The sequence below is a fragment of the Rhincodon typus genome, chromosome 25 (assembly GCF_021869965.1).
Source record: "Rhincodon typus isolate 14 chromosome 25, sRhiTyp1.1, whole genome shotgun sequence".
NCBI lineage: Eukaryota > Metazoa > Chordata > Chondrichthyes > Orectolobiformes > Rhincodontidae > Rhincodon > Rhincodon typus.
Genome location: NC_063356.1, coordinates 22,450,653 through 22,474,449, shown reverse-complemented (window position 1 = coordinate 22,474,449; position 23,797 = coordinate 22,450,653). Strand labels below are relative to the sequence as shown.

The 23,797-nt window shown below is 39.2% G+C and overlaps 1 protein-coding gene across 1 annotated transcript in view; it reads right to left on the bottom strand.

Moving 5' to 3' along the window:
• Positions 1-23,797, bottom strand: part of LOC109913884 (liprin-alpha-4-like) — a 166,699-nt gene that overhangs the window by 21,785 nt on the left and 121,117 nt on the right. The window contains exons 15-19 of the mRNA XM_048611834.1: positions 20,317-20,410; positions 16,075-16,156; positions 11,455-11,655; positions 8,682-8,744; positions 4,678-4,704 (exon numbers count right to left, since the gene is read on the bottom strand). Of these exons, the coding sequence (XP_048467791.1) occupies positions 4,678-4,704; positions 8,682-8,744; positions 11,455-11,655; positions 16,075-16,156; positions 20,317-20,410 (467 nt within the window). The remainder of the gene's footprint in view (positions 1-4,677; positions 4,705-8,681; positions 8,745-11,454; positions 11,656-16,074; positions 16,157-20,316; positions 20,411-23,797) is intronic.

Here is a 23,797-nt window from a genome sequence, read left to right as displayed (position 1 = left end):
ACATGTGACTCCAGACCCACAGCAACATGGTTGACTCTTAACTGCCCTCTGGGCAATCAGGGATGGGCAATAAATGCTGGCCTAGCCATCAACGCACACATCCTGTGAATGAATAAAAAAGTCTTTTTGGGAAGAAGTTTAGAAAAAGAAACATAGTTCAGTCTTCCTAATGCAGACATGTTAAGCTCCTGCCAACACAGGGAAAGATGCCAAGGGAACATATTTGGACTATCTCCCCTATCTCTACAAAGAGAGGTGGTTTTAAGGCCACAGGCAGAAAGAGTTCTTAAATAGTACAACCATAGACAATCTTGGGAGCAATGGCTCTGGAGATAGCTCAACTCTTCTTGAGGAAATAAATGGGTGTTGATTGATAAAGTTAGTGAAACCATTAATGCGAAACTTCTGGTAAAATGGAAACATTTGCAGCACTGACAGCAATAACTCTTGTGGAGCAACTGCTATTGGCTTTTATCCTTTCGGGCAAATGTCAGAGAAGAAAAATGACCATCAGGCAGTTAGGATGTGAGGCTGACTGCAATCCTGCAAATTCAGAAATAAAGCCAGACAGCGACAGCTGCTCTCATCCTTTTGAATCTCCCATCAGAGTTTAAAGCGGCCTTTTATTAATGTGAACGGGTCAACTATTTGAAGCCCTGAAGCTGCAGCTAAGATATTTTGCAGCAGTTAGATGGTACTCTTGCCTCAGTACATATTGAGGCATTACGTGGCAAACAAAATCATTGATCACAGATGCTACTGCAGCATACTACTTCACATTTCCAATTAATAAAGGTGGGAAGACAATGCATAACGTACGCTTTGTAACAAGAATACTCTCACAGCTCTCTGAAGAATTGTCTCCACGGATACCAGCTAGGCTACAACTGTTCAAGTGCCCATCCTCCATCTATAGGCTTTGACACTAAGCACTTGGAGGGAGTGCACAGAGGCTGACTGAAGTCAGGAAACCCTGAAAGTAACAGGTTTTCCGCAGGATCTGCCAAATTTAGCGAAAATATCGCAGTACCATTTTATCCCCCTTGGTTTCCCAGCTGCAGCTGGCCCAGTTCAGCAGCTGTCAGGCAGATAAGTCTTTCAGAACCAAGTTGCAGCCGAGGGGCAGGGAGGTACGGGGACTCAACGGGAGATAGAAATCTGGAGCTTGGAAGATCGGAATGGCTGGAGCATGGGATCAGTGGGAGGATTGACCAGGATGGGGGGAGAACAGAAGGATCAGAGGCCTCATGGATGAGATCAGAAGTGTCAGTGGACGGAAGTATGCGTTTGATCACGGGCGAGTTAGTGAAACAAGTAATGTTGATCTAAAAGATAAGGAAACCAGTACTTAGCTTCAGGATCCAGTAACCTTTGCCTCCCTTTTCAGCTTCTAGATTTTTTGGGCCCTGAAAACTTGTGACAATGGTTTCCTTTAAAATGACAATGGATTCCATAACCTCATTATATTTTTAAAATATCCTGTTGAGAGTGTGTTGGTTGCACAGCCAACATTCAACGTGGGCATTCGGATTCAGATTTTTAACATGCCAAGCTTCCACCCAACCCTAAGCTGCTCATATTTAGGGGTTAATGTCCAAACCCCATCCCCACAACCTGTCAACAAGACATTCAATTATACACTTTTGGTGCAATATTTAAACTTTGTTAATGTCACAAATTAATTTGCCTGCATAAACCAAGTACAAATGTTCAAGTGATTTCAGTGAGCAGTTCTTGTGCATCAATGGACATAATTTGACTATGAAACTAAAATAACTTGAGTTTCCACCAAAAGTTCCTTGTGGATGGGTCTCCAGTCGTTTTAATATATTATTGGCATTTAGACAGACACATGGATAGGCAGAGAATAGAGAGATACGGACCATGTGCAGGCAGATGCGATTAGTTTAGAATGGCATCATGGTTGGCACAGACATAGTGGGCCAAAGGGCCTGTTCCTGTGCTGTACTTTTCTATATTCTGTATTAAAACAAAGGGTCTTGGGCATTATTTTAGAGCAGAGACAACAAGGTGCTGTTGAAAAGGTAACCATTAAGTTGCTTCCTTACTTTTCCTGATATACATCAGCAAACTAGACCATTGTATATAGGGGACCATGTCAACATTTTGGGATAATACAAAACTTGCAAGCATTATGAGCTGTGAAGAGGCAGCGTAGAACTTCACAAGGACATAAGACAGAAAAAGTTGTAGAAACTCAGCAGGTCTGGCAGCATCTGTGAAGAGAGAAACAGAGTTAAATTGGCAGCTCCTGTGTGAATCTTCTTCTTCACTGAAGAGTCGTCAATTTGAAGTTGAAACGTTAACTCTGTTTCTCTCTTCGCAGATGCTGCCAAAACTGCTAATCTCTCCAGTGTTTTCTGGTTTTGTTTCAAATTTCCAGCATCCACAGTATTCTATTTTAATTTAGGACATAGACAAGGTGGTGGTGTGTGCAGTTGGGTGGCAGGTGTAGTGCAATGTGGAGGAGCGTAGCATGATGTATTTTTGTGGGAAGAACACAGGGAGACAATATAAATTAAAGGGTACAGCTCTGAGGGGGGTGAAAGTGCAGAGGAACCTCAGTGAATATACCCATAAGTCATTAAAGGTGGTAGGACAGTTGAAGACAGCAGTTAATGAAATATACAATAACCCAGGATTTATTAATGGGGGAATAGAATATAAGATTAAGGAAATTATGCTGGTATAAGACATTTGTCAGACCTCAGTTGGAACAGTGCATCTAGGTCTGTATGCTGCGCTTGAGGGGGGATGTGAAGACATTGGGTAGAGTGTGGAAGAGGTTTACAAGATTGGCTCCATAATTGAGGAATTTCAGGTTTGAAGATGGATTGGAAAAGTTAGGAAATTAACAGTTCTCCTAGGGTTCAAAAGAAAAGGCTGCGAGGAAATTTCACTCAGATATTCAAAATAGTGAGAGGTCTGGACAGTGTAAATAGAGAGAAAACAGTCCCACTTGTGAAAGTATCAGGAACAAAAAGGCAAGATTTGAAGTAGTTAAGTCAGAAGTCACACAACATCAGGTTATAGTGCAACAAGTTTATTTAAAATCACAAGCTTTCGGAGCACTGATCTGTCGTCAGGTGAAGTTGCCCAGTCCAACACTGGCATCTCCACATCATGGCTATCATTGAAGTAATTAGTAAAAGCAAGGCAGATACAAGGAAAAATGTTTTTTATGCAGTGAGTGGTTAGGATATAGAATGCCCTGCTTGAGAGTGTGATCATGGTAGGTTCAATCCAGGTATTTTCAGGGGAATTAGATGACTATTTGAAAAAGAAGCAATGTGCAAGGTTAAAGGAAGTAGACGGGGAAATTGTGAGATAAGGAAGATGTTTATGTGGAGAGGTGGCATAGACATGATAGGCTGAATGACTTCCTTACTCACTGTAATAACTCTGCTCTTCTGAGTGTGGCTGCATTGAATGAGATGATTTTATGGTTATACCATGTAAACTCTGCTCTACTAAGAGCAGTTAGCATTCTTCCTGCTTAAATGCCTGAACTACCAATCTTTCCACCATCCTTCCACCTACTAATCAATTTCTAATACTCTTATCGGAAAAGCCTATTCTAGCAGCAACATCAAGCATCCACAATGAGAACTTTGCCATATTAAGCCTGCACTTCAAACTCAATTGTTTCGTTTCACATGCTCATTTGTTACATGCTCAATTGCAGCTTCTTCATGAATGCAAGATACAAAATTTTCTCATATTACTAGTTCCAGTGACATTGACTATAATGTGTACTTAAGTCAGTTGGCATAAAGGTCTGATACAAATCATTGAAGAAGCTCCACTTTAGCCTCCAAATCTACAAAGATAAGAAAGCACCTAACAATAAAGTGGCAATTTACAGCACACCATGGGATTGTAAAGTTGGGTGGACTGGCGGGGGGAGGGGAAGAAGCCAAGGGGAGGAGAATAAGTGGCAGCCTATACACTAGACTCAAGGAACCACAAATCTGTTTCAAATGCAGTGAATGGAACAAGTCACCTATCATCAAAAATGTTCAACTTAATAACCATCCCACCCAATGCTCCTAACCTAGACTTACCTTATTCATCATGCACTGACATGCAACGTGTGTCAGGCACACCCTCGAGATCCACTACCACCATAGCAATCCCCAAGACAGTAGTCTTCTCATCAGTGACATCAGGTTATCTTTAGTCAAGAAATCCCTTACCATCCCATTCTGCACAGCCGACCAATCAGCAACAAGAATATTAGTGTGTACCAACATAAATGACTGACCAGTCATCAGGAAGATATTATCCATATTCCCATCCTGTAATATATAGAATGACTCTTTCATTTATTCCAGTCATTCTGCTAGACAACAGGCAGAGTATGCTCCTCAAAACGTCGAGACTTACCTGGGGAACTCTTTGAAGGTATCAAGTACTCTTTTCAGAGTGAATTTTACATGGTGCAATTGTACAATTATTTTCATCAAACTAGATATTAAGTGGGATCTTGCAGTTAGGGAGAAACGTCAGAATGATGAAGAGATTTGAAGACTAAGTTCCATAGTGTGGAGACTAGATGGGTGCCATCAATGATAGTCATCGTAGAAGGATTTATAAAACACACACAGTAATCATTCTAAGTCATTTCAAACATATTTGAATGTCTTGTATACTCACCTGAGCCCAACTGCCTTCCTCATTCTCCTAACAGGTTAGCAAGTTAGTACAAGCATTAATAGAAAAGAAGAAATGAAAGAACACTCTGATTAGTTCATTCAATATGCCTAAATTGCTGGGCTAGAACATTACTTCACCTCATTAATATATTTGGCAAAATATAACACAAGTTAGGTCTACATTGTATCCCTGAATAATTCAGGCAAAACAAATTCTGTATGGAAATTCAGGTTTGAACATGGTTAGCATCAGCAAGGTAAACTGTAGGATAAAAATTGTTAATCTGCCATTATCTTAAAGTCTCTTACAATCAAAAATAACATCAAACAAGGAGACTGAACCTCACCAAGGTAAGCATGCTTGGCTAAACATCAGTCAGTGATTTGCAGTCAAACCAATCTATAGAAAAGGGTTTCACCCTCAATTAGTTAATGGGACAAAGACATTGGTTATCTCATAAACCATGGGAGTAGGGAAGGGCACTCCTTGGGGGTTAATGAGGGGAATGCAGGTAATCTTGTGTAAATTGATTTTCAAAATTGTTTGATAAAACACTGAGTAATAGACTGCTTAATAAAATTGGAGTCTGAGGGGTTAAAAAGAAATTAATATAGGGATGTGAGATAACAAGGTGTAGAGCTGGATGAACACAGCAGGCCAAGCAGCATCAGAGGAGCAGGAAGGCTGACGTTTTGGGCCTGGACCCTTTCTGAAGCTGTTCATCCAGCTCTACACCTTGTTATCTCAGATTCTCCAGCATCTGCAGTTCCTACTATCTCTAATATAGGGATGCGATTTCTTCTTCTGGAGTTTTTCTGTCACAGTGGTAGTATCCCTGCTTCTGGGCCAGAAGGTCTGGGTTCAAATCCCATTGTCCTAGAGGTGTGTCAAAACATTTCCAAACACGATTAAAATAAATTTCCAAACACGATTAAAATAACTGTAATTTTGTCTAGGGGACAGAAATTAGTGAACAATGACAAGAGTTATTTTAAAGACAGAAGGGAATGATCAGTAAGCATGTTTGAGATCTTTGAAACTTGCTTTTCAAAATTTCCTGAATCTAGACTCCTCTGAGGGGACGGGCGCCACCTGTATTCCAGAAGTTGTCCCAGATTCTCAAAAATTGAGGATGATAGCCCCAGAATGGAGCAGCCGGGTTGGGAGTGCAGGCTTGATATCATCCAATATCATCCAACATCAACTAAAATTGGGAGCACTGGGATTGGGGTTGGGAATCCTAGAATTATGTCCTGCCTAGCAATTTTAAATGGCTTTCTGATAATCCTGGCCATTAAGCACAAAATCAAGGAAATTAAGCTAAAACAGTGGCGAGGCATCAGCTGAAGTATGTGGCCAATTTGTGCAATGCACTTTAAGAATGATACCTTGGCCTTTAGAGGGTGTGCAAAGCAGGTTTACCAGAATGGTATCACGGATGAGTCAATTTGATGATGCAAAGACACCCTCCTCAGATCAAAGAAGGTGAGGGAAGATTTGGTCGAGGTGTACAATATTATGATGTGATCCTACAGGCTAGGTGTGAAAAAAAGAAATTTCCTGTGGGTGTAGAGCAAGTAACCAAAGGATACAGATACAAGGTATTTGCCTAAATAACTAGAGACAACTTAAGAAATTGCACAGTGAGTTATGATGACGTGGAAATTAGGGTGGTGGAGGGAGATTCAACAATAAATTTAAACAAGGAAATTTGATAACAATTTAAAGTGGCTTCCTTCCATATTGTAATTTTCTATGGAACTGACATGAATGATCTTGAGAACGTATGTGGTTTTGCCACATTTATCATCTGTGTTAACACACTAAATTCAGCTCGAGGCAAGAAATAGTATTAAAGAGTTAAACTGAATTGCCTGTATGAAAGATATGACAATGTACTCTCTGACAACACTGCTTATTAAGACATAGCTTTAGGAGGAATTACAGGACAGGTTCCCTTCAGTGCAGACAGCCCTTGTCAAACTTCACTCCCAAAACCAGGCTTATTCTAGCTGTGTGATAAGTACCCCTTGTCAAGCCTCATTAAGTCTATTACAAAGAGACCCTCACTTGGACTATGTTGTCAGAAGCTTGATTCTGCTAGAACCTCCTCAAAATAGATTTTGCTTATACAGCCTGAATATATTGAAATTATGTGTTAGAGTCTTGACAGTACATTCTGTGGTGGGCATTGTATCAATTTCCTGTCAGCATTATGTTAGGTGAAGTATCAACCAGTTTATTTCAGTATCACCCACAGGAAAATGTTCCCTTTAATTCCTGTTCCAGAAAATTAGTTCACTGGAAATTACTGAACCTGCAAACAAGTACCATGAATTATATATTACAAGAGCTAAAACTGCTTGCCATCACAATAAAACAAATGGCAAAAACAAGTACAAAGTGCTGCACAACAGATGTGCAGAAATCTACCATGGTGAAATGGTATACTTACATCCTGTTTAAAACAATAATCTCTTTATTTGAAAACCAGAATAAATCTCTAATTCCATAATTAAATTCCTTCTAACTCATTTACATGTTTTAATTGACAGAATAAAACACTTCCTGTAAGGTGTCTTGTGGCTCAGTGATAGTGACCTTACCACTGCATCAAAAGATTCAGGTTTAAGACCCACCTGCTGCTAAGGTGAGTCACGGCCACACCCAGTGATTAAAAGTAATTTCAAACACTTCCTATTACTCTGTCAATGTTGAATTCAAACAATTCTCAAACTAGAAAAGCATGGGTTCGATGCATTGTCACCATTTTTCCACCTTAGTTCAGCAACGTTGTGAACTCCAAACTCTCTAACATCAATTCCCAACAAGCAGACATTTCGTACCTCTCCCGCTTAACCAACAATCAACTGTCTGGGAGTTGATGGGCAACTCCAATCGAGAATGCTAAAACCATACCTACATCTGCTGTAGAGCTGGAGGAACACAGCAGGTCAGGCAGCATCAGAGGAGCAGGAAAGCTGAAGTTTCAGGTCAGCCCCCTTCTTCAGAAAATTTTTCAGACCCTTCAGAAAATTTTCTGAAGAAGTGTCCCGACGCGAAACATCAGCTTTCCTGCTCCTCTGATGCTGCCTGACCTGCTGTGATCCTCCAGCTCCACACTGTGTTATCTCAGACTCCAGCATCGGCAGGTCTTACTATCCTATATCTGTTGACGGATGAAATTTTTAGTTCATTAATCAAGGATTGATCCTAAATTCTGGAAAATCAATGACAGCTTGGGATGAAATGTCCAAACCATGGTGAAATGGAATGGCTGCACAACGAGTTGGAACACCAGGTTGCTCTGCCTCCTCTGCAACTTAACACAAACTAGTAAGCTGATTGAAAACTTTAATGTTGAACTCTTCATGCCCAGTTACTTTTCCACTGATGTGGTGAATTTCACAGGAGTTTGCACAAAAAAATCATTATCTTTCCTGTGTTTTTCAGATTATCTCAACATCATTCTGTGATGATACTTGGTAATCTTTCATCTGTTTCACCCATCATTAGTCTTGAATCAACAACTATTTACGTTCTTTTATTTGTCCCTCTATTCCTGTCAGGTAAGCATCTAGCCTTCACTCACCAATACAAAGAATCACAAAGTTAGAAGTAGTGCCCTATCATTATCAGACTGATCAGCCAGGTTTTTATTTGCTTTAAAGTCAATTGAATGTCAATGATCTATCATCTTTTCACACCCCTAAAAATCCTCTGTTCCTGAAATTCATTCTGACTTTAGGAGTTCCAATTTCCAGAATACATGTCTCAAAATTGCAAAATTAGTTACAGGTTCATTGAAATGAGCAGGTGTTCATCTCACCTTGAAGCAATTAAAAATGCATCGCAGCAGAATACTTGCTCATTGCAGTTAACAAATTTTAACTTAATATTTACAAATAGATAAAAAGAGGAGGGTTTGAAAATATTAAATAAATATAATATTCATAAGAAACTCTTCAACGAAGCACAACAAAGGTGGACAGGGACAGACTAACCGTTTTTGCTGAAGCCGCCATGTTTTCCATTTCCTCATGAGTCACCCAAACATTTCCAGAGGACTATGTGGAAAGCACAAGGACAGTCCAGTATGTAGTGTTTGTGAAGAAAAGTATTACACAAAGGGAAGAAGTGAAGCAAGAGACAGTTCATTAAAAAACACACTTTCCATGCATCGTCACTGCCAGAATGAATGCCATAAAACTGTACAGGTAAAGAGTTTCAAAGGCTCACTAACAATTATTCCCTTCAAAATAGATGACCCCACACCTATAAAGTGCTTTTGTGCTGCAATGGAGAAGGCAGGACTCGAGGAATACTCTTCCTGATCCATTAGCAGAAGTTGCAAATTCACAAGCCAGGAGTGGCTCTCTCCTCCTTCCCCCTAAGGACTGCTGCATTTCAAGAGAGAATTCTACCCCAACCATCTGGCTAAGAACTTCTAAAAGTAGCTCAAAGAACTTCCAAAAGTAGCTCATAAGGGATAAAGATTACTGTAGTTTTTATGAATAATCAGGCTGACCCAAGTGTGAAAAACTCATTTAACTTTGTTAGTGAACAAGACATTATTGGAGTAATTAAAAGAAAAGGGATTGATTTTTCTGCATTGAAAGAAAGAAGAAAATTGAATATTGGGTTAAGATTTAAAATCAGTAGTCAGTTTCAGGTCAGTGGGCACTTTTAAACCACGAGATCAATTTTAAACAGCACCATTGTTCTCTGTTAAGCACTGAAGTCCTACACAAGTTTTGTAATACCAATTGAGGAGTGTTCCTTTGAAAGGCGTCTTTTTCACTGTTATTTATGTCACCACGCTGGTTCTAGATCAAGTCTGAGCAACCATTCTCTCATTCCACACTCAGCTTCCACTAACATTTTTGGAAACTTGTTGGAAATACGTTTTTCTTTAAAACCATCCACACGAAGCATACATCCCTCCTTTAAATATGGCTGCATTTTCACTCAGTACATTAAGCTTTAAAATCATTTGAGCAAATCAGCAAAAGAAATAACAATTGGCCTTCCCAGTGTTGTTCAATTGTGGCAGATAAATAGTTCAGAAATTCATCTCCTCTGACCGACACTGAGAGAGAGGGCGTTCAATTATTTGGCACATCCAAACTTTCAGCCAGATGTTGCCCTTTTGTTAGTGCAATCCCATGTCACATGGCATTCTTGCTTGTGAACTTTTTTTCAGCACTGACAGGCCTAGGGGATGAACCTTTCATCACCGTGTCCTTCAAAACTTGCACTGGCAAACAAATCCATGCAACTGAATGCACTGAAGTTGCAGAGAAGTTTAAAACTGCCCCCTGTTTGCATTCTCCGACTGTGCAATGCAGCTGGATGTGCACAATTGGTTTTGATTTTGACACAGTATTAGCTAATCATTGGATCCAGTAGATTAAAAAATTTCAAGTACTCTTAAATTCAAATATGAATACATGCTTACTTTGACACAGTTCTAAATGGTATTAATAAATACAAGGGTATAAAATATTTGAACATATACTTCACTAAAATATTTCAAATATACACGTTCAAGAAAGTCATTCACCACAACCATATATGCAATTAATAATTATCTTATAATTACAGACATGCTTCTGAGTTAGAGTGCTTGGTGATCAATCGAGACACATAGGGTTGGATTTGCAGAGTCAAAGTGACTCCACAGATCTTTAAAAATGGTGGGCAGGAACATGAGCGCATGAGTGAGATCTACATTAGATTGTTAGATTTTTTCATATTCATATTACATGGAAGTCCCTCAACGGGAGATACTGGATGACTGACTATGAAGGTGGTGTGGAGTAGTGAGGGCCATGAGGATTGAGTTAGCATTGAAGATTGTGAGCATGGGTGAGGGTGAGGGCTACAGAAGCTAAGACGAAGTGGGGTGAAATGCCAGAATACCAAAGGACTGTCTAACCAGTCTGTTTCTCACAATCTGCTTCTAGGTTTGGCAGCCCAGAGTCTATCCTGTTCTTGCCTTACTGAAGTGAAAATTTAGACATCTGGGGCCCTTTAAATAAAGTTAGCCAGCCAAGTCAAGTAAGTTGTCTACTCAGGCTACCTGCCTTGGTAAGCCAATTGTGTGTGTCAATTAAAACTGCCTAAAATTATTAATATATTAATTTCACAATGCTTGAGATTCACTTGCAATCTCAGTAACAATTGTAACTGATTATAAAGTTCGCCATTGAATTATTTGGTAGGTATGAGAAATTCCACTTATTTACAAATATGACATGATGTTGAAATGATGATGATGTAACACCAAGAGTGTGAGATATGATAGTGTGCTGTTTACATTTAACTTCACATTATCATAACATCACTTTTTCAGTGCAAGCATTGCTATTCATCACTGCTGTGTATATATTGTGAAAACAGGGCAGGTCACCATAACTATCTCCACATTCACAGAGCACTCCAATCTCATCATGTCAATGGCCAATTATCTGGGAGTAATTCCGAAAAGGACTACTAAAGTAGAATTTTAATGATAGGGATCAGAAAGCTGTGGAGTCAGCTTTGCAATGCACGTTGGTACAAAATTATCTGCCAACTACTGCACACACCAATGTTGGGAAACTTAAAGTGATTACAACACCCAAGTGTTGCTCTGCCTCCCAATGCCAACATAGAATATTTCTGATAAGAATTCATATTTCCTACTGTCTATTCAGATAGGATTACTTGACCTGATTCACAATATTTATAACCTTTCCAAATATTTTTAAAACACAAAGGATGCCAAGAACCTACCGTTCTTGATGTGGGTGGTGCTGATGGACTTGTTAATGACACCATCTCCTGTATTGCCAGTCGGAGTTTCAATCGATGAAGTGGATTGCTGATTCCAATCTCCCTCTGTATCTCTGTGTCAGACAAGGCAGACATGATAGCTCCACTCTTCACGTTGGCTCGACAGGCAGCTACGTACCAGGCTGGCATCCCCACCCACAGCTGTTTAATGTCACAGCAAACATTGACATTATTTTATGGTTTTATACAGTGGAAACCTCTACTTCTTAAACAAAATGTGACATATTTTGTTGCAGTCCAACTGCAAGGAAAATTTAAATTACTATTACTATTTCAGCAAGAGAATAGACAAGACTTCAGAGATAATGATTATTTTAAACCTACATAGCCTGAACTTGGGCAGAGAGGGCAACACATCCTTCAAGATGTGTTCCCCAGCAATTCTGTTCTGTTGATTATCAGGCTTCAGTCTAACACACACTTTTGTTGCATTTTGGGTTCATCTAGCTTACAAATGGCACAAAAGGCAAGCAAGCTAGCTAGCTTCTCATATTGGAAGCTTACCAGTTTAGGCCTACTTCAGAGTAAACTGACTTATCTGACTCATAAAATTGTTTTCCAAAGATTGTGTTTGTTTTTTTTATTAACACTCCAACCTAAGCAATAACAAATCATACGAATACATGACTTGCATGTCTATCAAAAATTGTTTCCCTGTCTATCCTATCTTTGCAAATTAAAAGATTAAGCAAATACTGGAAACTTGATCATTCTTACATCTAAAATAGGCTGTTTGAGCCCTGAGAATGCCAAGTTAATAAAATGAAGCATTTGTTGCAGTGGACAAACAAAAGAAAATTCAAAACAACACAAGAGTACGTTTACAAGAGATAGTGGGAACTGCCAATGCTGAAGAATCTGAAATAACAAGGTGTAGAGCTGGATGAACACAGCAGGCCAAGCAGCATCAGAGGAGCAAGAAAGCTGACATTTCGAGTCTGGACCCTTCTTCAGAAAATATTTCTGAACATTTACATTTACAAAGCATCTTTGCGACAGACCCATATTTCAGTGGTAATTTTACATTAGATTAGATGGGGAGGGAGTGAATTGTAAGGAGGTTTTTAAAGGGACACAAGAATTGGGAGGCCTGGATTTTCTGATGGTTTCTGAAGCGTGGATGGGAGTTGTGCATGAAGACCTTGTAGAATCCCTAGTATAGCAGGCTTCAAAGGAACTGGCACTGAAGATTGCAGTTGACAATTTCTGTATGCCTCCAAAAGTATGCATTCAAATTCTCCAGTTTACATAGATACTTTTGGAGAGTTCTGCTGCAGTTAAGTAAATAGTTATTTGGAAAGCTAAGACTGTTAAATATTTAGTCTAATTCTTGAGTAACTATTCAACTGACCTAAAACTTACTTCACACACCCCAACTTCACCTCCCCAGTCTTCTTGAACATTTCACGTCCTGATCTGACGTGACTCCCAAAACCCTCTATCAGACCCTAACCTGCACTAAACACTCCATTACTTACTTGGCTTCCTTGACACATTTTGTTTGTACCCTGGCATATGACCCTCTAAGCACTCTCCCACCTCACCTGACACTTAAGCTGCCTGGCACCCTAACTTTACACTTACCTTATTTCCTTACCCTTTCACAGGAACTGTCAAAATGGCTGTCTATGATATCAGACTTTGAAATCACAGACTACAGCAACTGGCTGCTGGGAAAACAGTTTACCTTCCCCATGCACTAAGTGGGAGCTGTCAGAATGAAACAGCAGCTCTGCTTTTATAAGTGAAGCCTAATTTGAAATCTCCTATCAGAAATGTGGAGTTCTTTCATTTTGTAAAAAAGGAGTGGGTCATAATCAGCGCCTAATTGACAATTCTTGGAAAATGCAGCCCATAGACGTGATGATTTCCAGAGTTATGGAAAGGAATGAAAAAGGCACAGCCAAAGTGAGGATACAATAAAGTAGGAATCAGAAAGGTGGAGAGTCTGGGGGGGTGGGGTGCTGCAGTTTGAAGATTTAGTGAGAAGAGAGGATTTTTTTTTTCCAATTTGGATAGTATTTTTTTTTATTTTAGGCATTGGAAGTCAAAGAGAATGAAGGCAATAAATGTGCAAGGCTTTGTGCTGGATTGTGTGCCAGCAGCAGAGTTTATTATGACCTATAAATGTAAAGGGAGTGTAAGATGGAAGAACCACAGAATTGAGACTGTAAGTGATGAAATCCTGGAGATGGTTTTCCTGCTGAATAGGCTGGGATGGAATGGACACAGATGATGTTAAAGTGGTGGTCTTCCTGTTTGGAAGGATATAGAGTCAGAAAATGTGTTTGGGATCAAGCGGGTTGTGGAGTTTGTGATAATCACTGGGGATGGGATTGGATTGGCAAAGATTAGAGCCCGTGAAGGGGACCAAAAGTGGTCGCTTTGGTTTTCCCAATATTTAGCTGGGGTGCAGGGGTGGGTGGATGGAATTTAAGATTTATGCAATTGAAAAATCATTCTAATAGTACAGATGCAGAAAACAGAACTGGGTCCCACACTCATGTATATGCAGAAGCTGACCCAATATTTGCAAGTGATGAAGCACCAGGAGGAAGATGAGACATCAAGGATAGATGTTTGGAGAAATGAATGAAGGTGGGAAGAGTAGCTATTTCTAAAGGATCCATCTATAATTACTTAATTGGGAAGAGAAATATTAATAACCTGCAAATTATTGTATGATCGTACAAAATTTAAACATTGCTAAAAAGAGACATATTGTCAAAACTTTCATTTTGTTAACAACAGGATTGCAACTAAAGAAACCAAACTTAGAAAGAGAACAACAGTTTATATTGTATGGGAATAGAATACGATTGTTTGGATATGTTTGGAATGGAGATGCAGGAAGACTATTAACTATCAATCTTAGTTGAGTAAATTCAGACCAGACAGGTGGATTGTGATTGGTCAGGGTATTGCCACAACTCTATCTTCTATAGAAAAGGCATAACATGAAAAGTTCACTAGAAAAGGTATAATGTGAATAATGCCAATGACGCTCAACCAGCCCGCGCTTGCAATCATAGATGTGATTCTGTTAATTGGTCAGCACTTACTAAATAACACCAAGTATGCTAAGAATTACACTGGAAACCAATTTAAGATGTTCAGTTGGGTTATCGATGTGATTACTTTGCATGTGATCAATGTTACATACACATACATCACACTCAAATCCGATTCCTTGTGGGTAAAATGATTTTGTCCATGCATCGCATCCTTTCTTTGAGGAAAGAGTTGTATAATTAACCTGAGATAACAAGGTTATCTCAGGTCCAGACCCGAAACATCAGCATTCCTGCTCCTCTGATGCTGCTTGGCCTGCTGAGTTCATCAAGCTCTACACCTTGTTATCTCAGATTCTCCAGCATCAGCAGTTCCTATTATCTCTGTATAATTAACTTGTTCTGTTGCATTCCTGATGGAAATACCTTGATCAGTCTCAGGCCACCTGCCTGGTCTGTGTTCAGTCAGCTAAAGTTGACAGTCAACAGTTCAAGCTATATCTCCATGGCAACCCATCAGCAGCTTCTTCCCACGCTGCATTAATTGTTACTCCCTTTCTGAAATGACTTCTTGCATCCTGTTGCATGTTTGGTGGATCTAGCCATGACCAACCAATGATTGGGTTGTTCCCACCAATTCTCCTTTCTACTCTTTTAAATCAATGAATACTAACAAAATTAAACGGCCCTGAGTGGGCACTGTAACATGAAAGAGAAAAGTTAACAGAAATTTATCAAAATTAAATCAAAATATCATAATTAGAATCATAGAATAAAATCACAGAATCCTGATAGTAATTAGGGCTGGCAGTGCACACAATCCTCCTTTCTGGTCTTCCACATCTTATAAATCAATTCTTCTTTATTCTCTTTTGAAACAGAGCATTAATCGGGTATTGACAACTTGCGGTGGGGAATCTTCCTTTCTGTTAGGGTAAGGGCTTAATCAGTTAAAAATAGGAGAAGATAAAGACTAATAAATCTTAATGACAAGAGTATTTTGTCTTAATAGGTTTATGGCATAATAGCAACAGGTAAAAGTAACATTGGCTAGTTTGACATAATAACTAAGACTATCAGAAGACAATGATGACACACTTGCCTCCTTGTGCTGGACTTCAATTTAACCGATTGAAGTCTAAGACATGAAAAATAAGGTGGAGCTTAATGCAGTCTCAAACATTAACCCTTTCAGACCATATCTGGATGGGTACATAATGAAAGGTTTTAACTTCATCTCCCTTTTTAGGGTTGTTTAATATTCCCACAGAGGTTTAGACAATATTAGATTGTTTTTTTTTCTTTCTCTTGGCATCTTTGATTAAACGTAATTTCTAGGTTTTTGGTCACAGTCTTACCTGGAAAGTGTAGTCCAAGAAATAACAGTGCATTTGTAATTCAGAAAATTGCACCAGAATAACTGAATTTCAGTTGAGGAAAACTTGGGTTAAGAATTGGGCAATAAATATAGTACAGCAATATGTCTGTGTTCTCAATCATTATGATCAGATTGTCATAATTCCATGGATGCAACTCTGTAGGCATTTACCTCTAACCATGATACTACTGTTGGTCCATCCCATTGTGCAAATGGCATGCCCTTTCTCCGAGCATCCTCCAGCAGTTCATGCCTAGAAATCAATTATATTTTAGATTAGTTCATCATGTCCCTTGTTTAATTACTTGCTGACTATCACATGCTGGATTCAATATAGGTTAGAACTCTCTGAGGGAGGGCAAGATAACATACGAACACAAGAAACAGGAGCAGGAGTAGACTATCCAGCTCCTCATGTCTGCCTTGAAATCATGGTCATGACTAATCTTCTACCTCAACATCATTTCCTGGTATAGTCCCCATAGCCCTTGATGTTTACAACGTGTAGAAATCATTTGATCTTGGTCTTGAGCATAATCAACAAATGAACCACTACAGCCCTCAGGAACAGAGAATTCCAATTCGCTGGCCACTAAGTGAAGAAATTCCTCCATGTCTCAGTCTTAAATGGCTTTCTCTTATTCTGAGATTATTTCCCTAGTTCTCTCTGGCAAGTATATATTACTGTAGATAAGATGGCCAAAGCTGCATGTAATAGGCTTGGTGTGGTCTCACCAAGGCTGCATATAATTCTCGGATGACATTTTTACTACGATACACAAATCCTCTTGTAATAAAAGTCAACATACTATAACAATCTAAATTTTACTGTAATAGCAATGGTGAAGCTGTAATGTTCTCCATTATTATAGGAAAACAACTTCTGGCATTCACATACGTATGATTAAAGGCAGGATTTGCTGTCTGATTCTCCACTGGGCACACTGGCATTGTCCTCATTGATATTTCAGATTTGAAAAGATTGCCATGGTCTGAAATACCCATAAATTTAATGCTAAAAATGGCTCAGAAAAATTACCGATGTATTCAGGAGTTAATGATGGCATGTAAAGTGATGATTGGTGCACCACCTCTCTGGCCCCGAAAATATATCTGTATAAGTGTTGATTCTCTTCTTCTCTGAAGAAGACTAACGCTGCAGATACATATAAAAATAATATTCTGTGTCCCATACCTCTCTCCCTTGTTCCAGTCTATATTCCCTAATCTTTATTTCACCCTTTTGAAGTCTTTTAAATCTGGCTCATACCTTCTGCTCTATACTTCCTCAGTGAGGGTCCTTCAATGTGATTGGTTGAAAAGCTGTGCTTACTTGGGTTGCTCACAGACACCACAGATCATCTCAAAGGCACCACACAATAAAAGATGTTCATTCATACAAGTCTGAACTCAAAAGCTAGTTGATATTTTGTGGACGGTGTGTTGAATGCAGAGTGTTGGTGCTTCACAGTTGAACCAAAATTTGAACTATGAATGATAACTACTGCCAAGGCCAAAATAATCAGTTTAGTTTTTTGTGCTATCCTTCTAGAAATCAGGAAACTCAATTTTGTTCAACACAGATTGTCTCTTTACCCTTCATTCCATCTTATGTTTTGAGTCAGTAAACATATCACTCCATTGAGCCCTGTTGCAAAGCATTACCATGAACACAGAGCACAGCAACTGTTTGGTCTGCCACAGACATAAAAGGCAAAATAAGCATGGCGCTCCAGTTGATAAATAACTGGTCATTTTTCCAGAACAATGTTGACAAGTTCCAACTTAGTTTCAATATTCCTTACTGAGTTCATGATTTAATCATTAACTCTAAGGATATGTGAAGCTAAAAAAATGAAGTGCTCTCATTTATTGAATCTACAAGGAATTTTGTAAATGAACGAGACCATATGTTGAGTTAGTTTGGTGTTTTCCTCAAATACACATCAGCACTATAAACAAATAAAAAATTGTAACCATCTTTTGTTTTGATTATTGCAAAGAAGAATCATAGTTATGACAGAAATTTAAGAATTAGGAACAGCAAGCTAAAACGTTTCAATGGAATGGAGAGTGGAGATAAAACTACGTTCTCAAAAACTGAAGTAAAAGTCCAGAATTTTATTTGAATCCATCACTGGTGTGTACCATAAGAAATTAACAATTCACCGGCGTCACCAAGTATCAGAGGCAGTGCTTCTCTCAAGTTGTATCTTGTATGTAAATAGAATCCAAGCAATGTGGAGTCAGGTTTTGGCACCCTGCTGACTTAGCACTGCAGGTGCAGGATTTAACATTTGAGGAGATTTCAGGAGTGTGATTCTGTCAGTCTTGCACTATCACTTAGGCCAAACAATTCAATTATCTTCTCTTGCTTGAAAAGGCACGTTGTTTTCAAAAGAAAGTATTTTTTTTAGATTAGGATAGTGCAAAATATCAACACCGTAATCTGAACACTGATGTCCTCGAATCAAAACTCAAGCAATTGTTAAAAGGCTTTGAGGACGGGTGGTAATTCTGTAACAAACCACAATCAAAACACTAATACAACAATAGTGTTGATTAAAACACACTGAATGGCCAATTTGCGGGGCAAAAAGAGCTTTAATTTAACTTTAATATGTCTTACTCCTGGTACACATTAAGGTACTTTTTAGGTTCCATACAAGCCTCATTCCCAGAGACTGAATAAAATCCACATCATTGGGGGATTATTAGCATTTAGGACAGTAGAACAAAAATAACAATGTAGTCCAAAGAACAGAAAAATCATAATTTTTATTATGTTCTTGGGAAAGATATTGAGTAGAGGTTAAAAACTTCAAAATATGGCCAGCAGGTGTCACAACACTTGAAACAAGCTTGCTCAGATGCATGTTTATTGGCAGAGAATAATGCCTGATGCAAGGACAGTCACAACTTAGAGAACGATGAAAACTTTTTTTTGTATTTAGTCAATGGCTAAAGAATTAAAGAGGGCAGAACTTCCACTGACTTTGAAAGATTCACCCAAGGATGTTACTGGGAATGGAGGGCTTGAGTTATAAGGAGAGGTTGGATAAGCTAAGAGGTTTTTTCATTCGAGTGTAGGAGGTTGACGGGTCACTTCACAGCATAAACCTCATATAAAATCATGTGGGGCTTAGATATAAGGTGAATAGCAAAGGTCTTTTCCCTAGACTAGGGGAGTTCAAAACTAGAGGTCATAATTTTACAGCGAGAGAAGAAAGATTTCACAGGGATCTCAGGGGCAGCAGAGAGTGGTTCGTATGCGGAAAAAACTGCCAGAGGTGGTAGATGTAGGTACAGTTACACCATTTAAAAGACATCTGGACAGGTACATGAATAGGAAAGTTTTAGAGTAATATAGGCCAAAATCAGGCAAATGAGACTAGTTTAGTTTGGGAAATCTGGTTGGCATGGACGCGTTGGACCAAATGATCTGTTTCTGTGTTGTATGACAAGACAGAGGTTTAATTTTCAAGATGCACTGAACTTGATCAGAGAAACTGCCAATCAGCATGTTATTAATACTTTTTAATAAAACTGCTACAATTAGAGGTCATGAAGGAGGATGAAAAATGCATCAATGCAAATGCATTCTGAACATTGTTTATGCAGAGCTATTCACCAGTGGATGAATTGGATGAATGAATGAATGAAGGAATGAAGGAATAAAGAAAATGATTATATCAGCATGTATTCTGCTAGCTGGTATTAACAAACAATACCAATGCAAAATCTAGAAAAATGGTGACTGCAAAAGAGCTAATGCTTATGGTTGGAATGGAACACATTTGGGGTAGAACTGTGGTTCAGTGGTTAGGACTGCTGCCTAACAGCGCCAGGGACCTGGGTTTAATTTCACCCTCAGGGACTGTCTGTGTGGAGATTCTCCCTGTGTCTGCGTGGGTTTCTTCCGGGTGCTCCGGTTTCCTCCCACAGTCCAAAGCTGAGCAGGCTAGGTGGATTGATCATGGTATATTGCCCAAAGTGCTCAGGGATGTGCAGACTAGGTGGATTAGCCATGGGAAATGCAGTGTTACAGGGATAGGGTGGGTCTGGGTGGGACCTCTTTGGTGTGTCAGCGTGGATTCAATGGGCCGAATGGCTTGATTCTACATTGTAGGGATGATATAATTCTATTCACCTATCATGAACATCAGCATCTCCCACAAGCTATTCAATTTTTATTTCACAAAGCTGCCTCAGTGGCCACTTAATAAACCACATACCAGGCGACACTGGCAGAATTAAAAACACTTCTGATAGGGTGGATCAAAAGGAGGAAGAATCTGTTCAAGAGTAGGTTCATTAGACTTCTGTTGGAATAAAAAATTATTTACATTCAATTCACATTGAAAACAATCACACGATAAGGATTTGCGCACTTTAAAATGGCTTAACACTTACTTTTTCTTTAACCTTCGGTCCCTCTCTGCTTGTGTTCCAAGTTTGCCAAGAGTAAGGGAGTCCTGGATGCCCATTTCTGTATCCAATATGCCACCTAGTTAACAATACAGGAATACTGAGAAAAACAGTGATATTATTCTCCTGTTAATCCAAGCTCCAATAATTTAAAAAAAAATCCTGTATCTACTGATGGAATAGAGAACAAAGATCTCACTGCAACTGGACAAATGACACTACAAAAGTAATAGAACTCAGTGGTAGAAGATGTTGGTGTATCTATACCTCATTGATAGGATGGCGTTTCACGCTCACAACTGTCAACGTGGCCCGTGTTCTATCTCTGTCACGTTGTGCACTGTGCTGAATGATGGTTAAAAATGAAGATAATATGAACAGGGCCAATGCCTTCTTACATTTCTCCTAGAAGACTTGGTGAGAAGTGGTAACAGGAAGGCTGCGTTCCTTAATATTTAAATAGACAGTGTGAAAAGGGGTAGGAGCATGACTGAATGACTGAATGAGAGAAAGAGAGAGAGATAGAAATAGAGGGCCTACAAAAGGGCGAAACTTAACTTTTCTACAGTCCAAAGCAAGAAAAACTAAACAGTTCTTGTCCAGTGATCTGAAAAAGTATCACCAGAGAATTTTCTGAGTAAAACTGACCCCTTTAGGTCTCGTTAATTCTTCTCAGCACCCTCATTCCAATTGTCAAAACAAAGATTTTAATAGCAGCAGTAAAAGATATGTTAGATTCTTGCAGTATCCTATTACATCTCCATAAATCTTTGCTAAAAATCTTAAAAAGGTATCATTTAATAGATTATATCCACATCTCTCCCTTTCAAACTCAAGCGCAGACCACATCATTTAAATTGTTAACAACAGAAAATGATGAATGCACCAAACAGATCATTTACCATGTTACTACTTACCAAAGTATCCATATCCTATGACGAGAGAGACAGAAAGAAAACAATATGTAGAATTACTCATGTGTAAAATTAACAGCTTAATTCTGAAATGCTTGTTTAAATAATACACAATTTAATTCTTGATGCAGAAGTGCAATCAAAGCCCAGCGTGACTATTACATATTATTAATGGTGTACCACTCCATTCTAAGATGGTTTATTAGTGTCATCCTCAAGTATGAACATTGACTGTGGGGACTGATGGTCCATTCAACTGTGAAAGGAGTCACAGTTTATCATGATCACTTCATCACACATGTATACACCTGCATAATTTACAATGGAGTATACCAAATAATAGTCAGGAGTTTCTGCTCCCTAACATAGCAAAGCAAAAACCAATACTAATTGCAGATCACTATTTCAGCTGAATCAGTTAACTCAACATAAATGGAATACAACTACAGATCTCTCTCTCCTACATTGCTTAAAATCACAATGAAAGATTGGCAGCATAGCAGCTTAGCAAAAAGAGGTATCGAGTCACAGAGTTTTAGAGATGTACAGCATGGAAATAGGCCCTCTGATCCAACTCGTCCCTGCTGACCTGATATCCTAAATTAATCTAGTCCCATTTGCCAGCATTTATTCCATATCCCTCTAAACCCTTCCTTTTCATATACCCGTCCAGATGCCTGTTAAATGTAATTATACCAGCCTCCACCACGTCCTCTGGCAGCTTATTCCACACATGCCCCACACTCTGCATGAAAAAGTTGCCCCTACGTCCCCTTTAAATCTTTCCCCCCTCATTTTAAACCTATACCCTCCAGTTTTGGACTCCCCTACCCTGGGGAAAAGACCTTGACCCTATCCATAGATAGGCACAGGATTGGAAAGTGCTCTAAGCAAAAATTTATTGAGGAGGTCAACTGAACCTTTCAAAACTGAGACTGATGGACTTTTGCCAGATAAAGCTATATGATGGGAATTCGAATTCTTAGGATTATAAGAGGCTGCAAGGACATATGACCATGCTACAAGTGGGAAACAGAACAGGAAAGCAGAATATTGTTGTAGTGACATTAAACTTCTAAGTATTGATGTCCAGAAAGATTTATACAAGGACCACAAAGTTAGTACACAGGTACAGCAAACAATCGGGAAGACAAGTGGCATGTTGACCTTTATTGAAATGAAATATGCAGTACAAGGATACAGAAATGTAGCCACAATAGTAAAGGGCTTTGGTAAGATCACAACTGAAATAGTGTGAAAAGATTTGGTCTCTTGTCTAAGGAAGGATGTACTTACTTTGGAGGCAGTATAATAAAGTTTCACTAGATCAATTCCTGGAGTGAGAAGAAGGGTTGTCCTCTGATGATAGACTGAAATATGTGGGCCTGGCTAGAGAATTTGAGTTCTGAAGAAGGGTAACTGGACCCGAAATGTTAACTTTAATTTCTTTCCACAGATGCTGCTAGACTTTCTGAGCCTCTGTTAGAGAATACACAGTATCATGGTGAAGTTTGATCATTTAGGGCTGAAGAGGTGGTGAAATTTCTTCACGAGATGGTTGTGAATCTTTGAAACTGCCTACCCAAAGGTCGTGGATGCTTGCGTATATCTCATAATCTCATAATTTTACAGCTCATAAAATCAAAGGATATCAGGAAGGGCAGGTAGGTGGAGCTGAAGGATTAGGTCAGCCATGGTAATACTGAATGGCACAGCTGACTTGAGATGCCATACAATTCTATTATTTTTCTGTTCCTAATGTTCTTAGGCACTAAGGAGACTCAAAGCGTGTCCTCCTGTTCCTCTGTTACAATATAGACATATATTCAGTGCACTGTGCAATCTGTTAGCGACTTATGTCACTGTCTCAACTAACTCATTGCACTAACCTATACATATTGGCAAACATGCCAGATTGCAAGTTGGCAATTCTATTTAAACATGATAGAGATAGATATTTACTGCACCAGCTCCAAAATGTGGGGGCAAGCAGATTTAGTGGTGACTGACACTCTGCCCTAATCAATGAGAGAGTTCAACAAATAACCCCAATCAGCTGGTCCAGAAACTGACCAGAAAACGTTGAGATAAAACACAGGCAAAAGTAATGTTTGCAATGTCTAGGGGAAATCACATGCAAACATCCAGGGGAACCACTGGCAAATCAGTGAATCATGTCATCGTGAAACACATACCTCAACATTGAGGTCCAATCTTGCTAGACATTGCCAGCCAATCAATATCTATCACCTTCTGGGTTCCGGAGAACATTACTGGAGGCCTGGTTTTCAGGGCATCAACAGTGAAAAAAAAGTCTTTTACTTCCAGGCCTCATGGATAGGAGTTTTAGGGAGAGGAGGATCAGGGTGCAGAGAGGAGAGGTGGCTGTTAATGACCACCCATGGGATCCATGCTGGTCCTCAATGGGTCAAATTTTGGGGTAAATGGAGGCCAAGTCACAATTTGACAGGTAGGTTGGAAAACTAGCCATATTTCTTTACTAGGATAACAAGGTGTAGAGCTGGATGAACACAGCAGGCCAAGCAGCATCA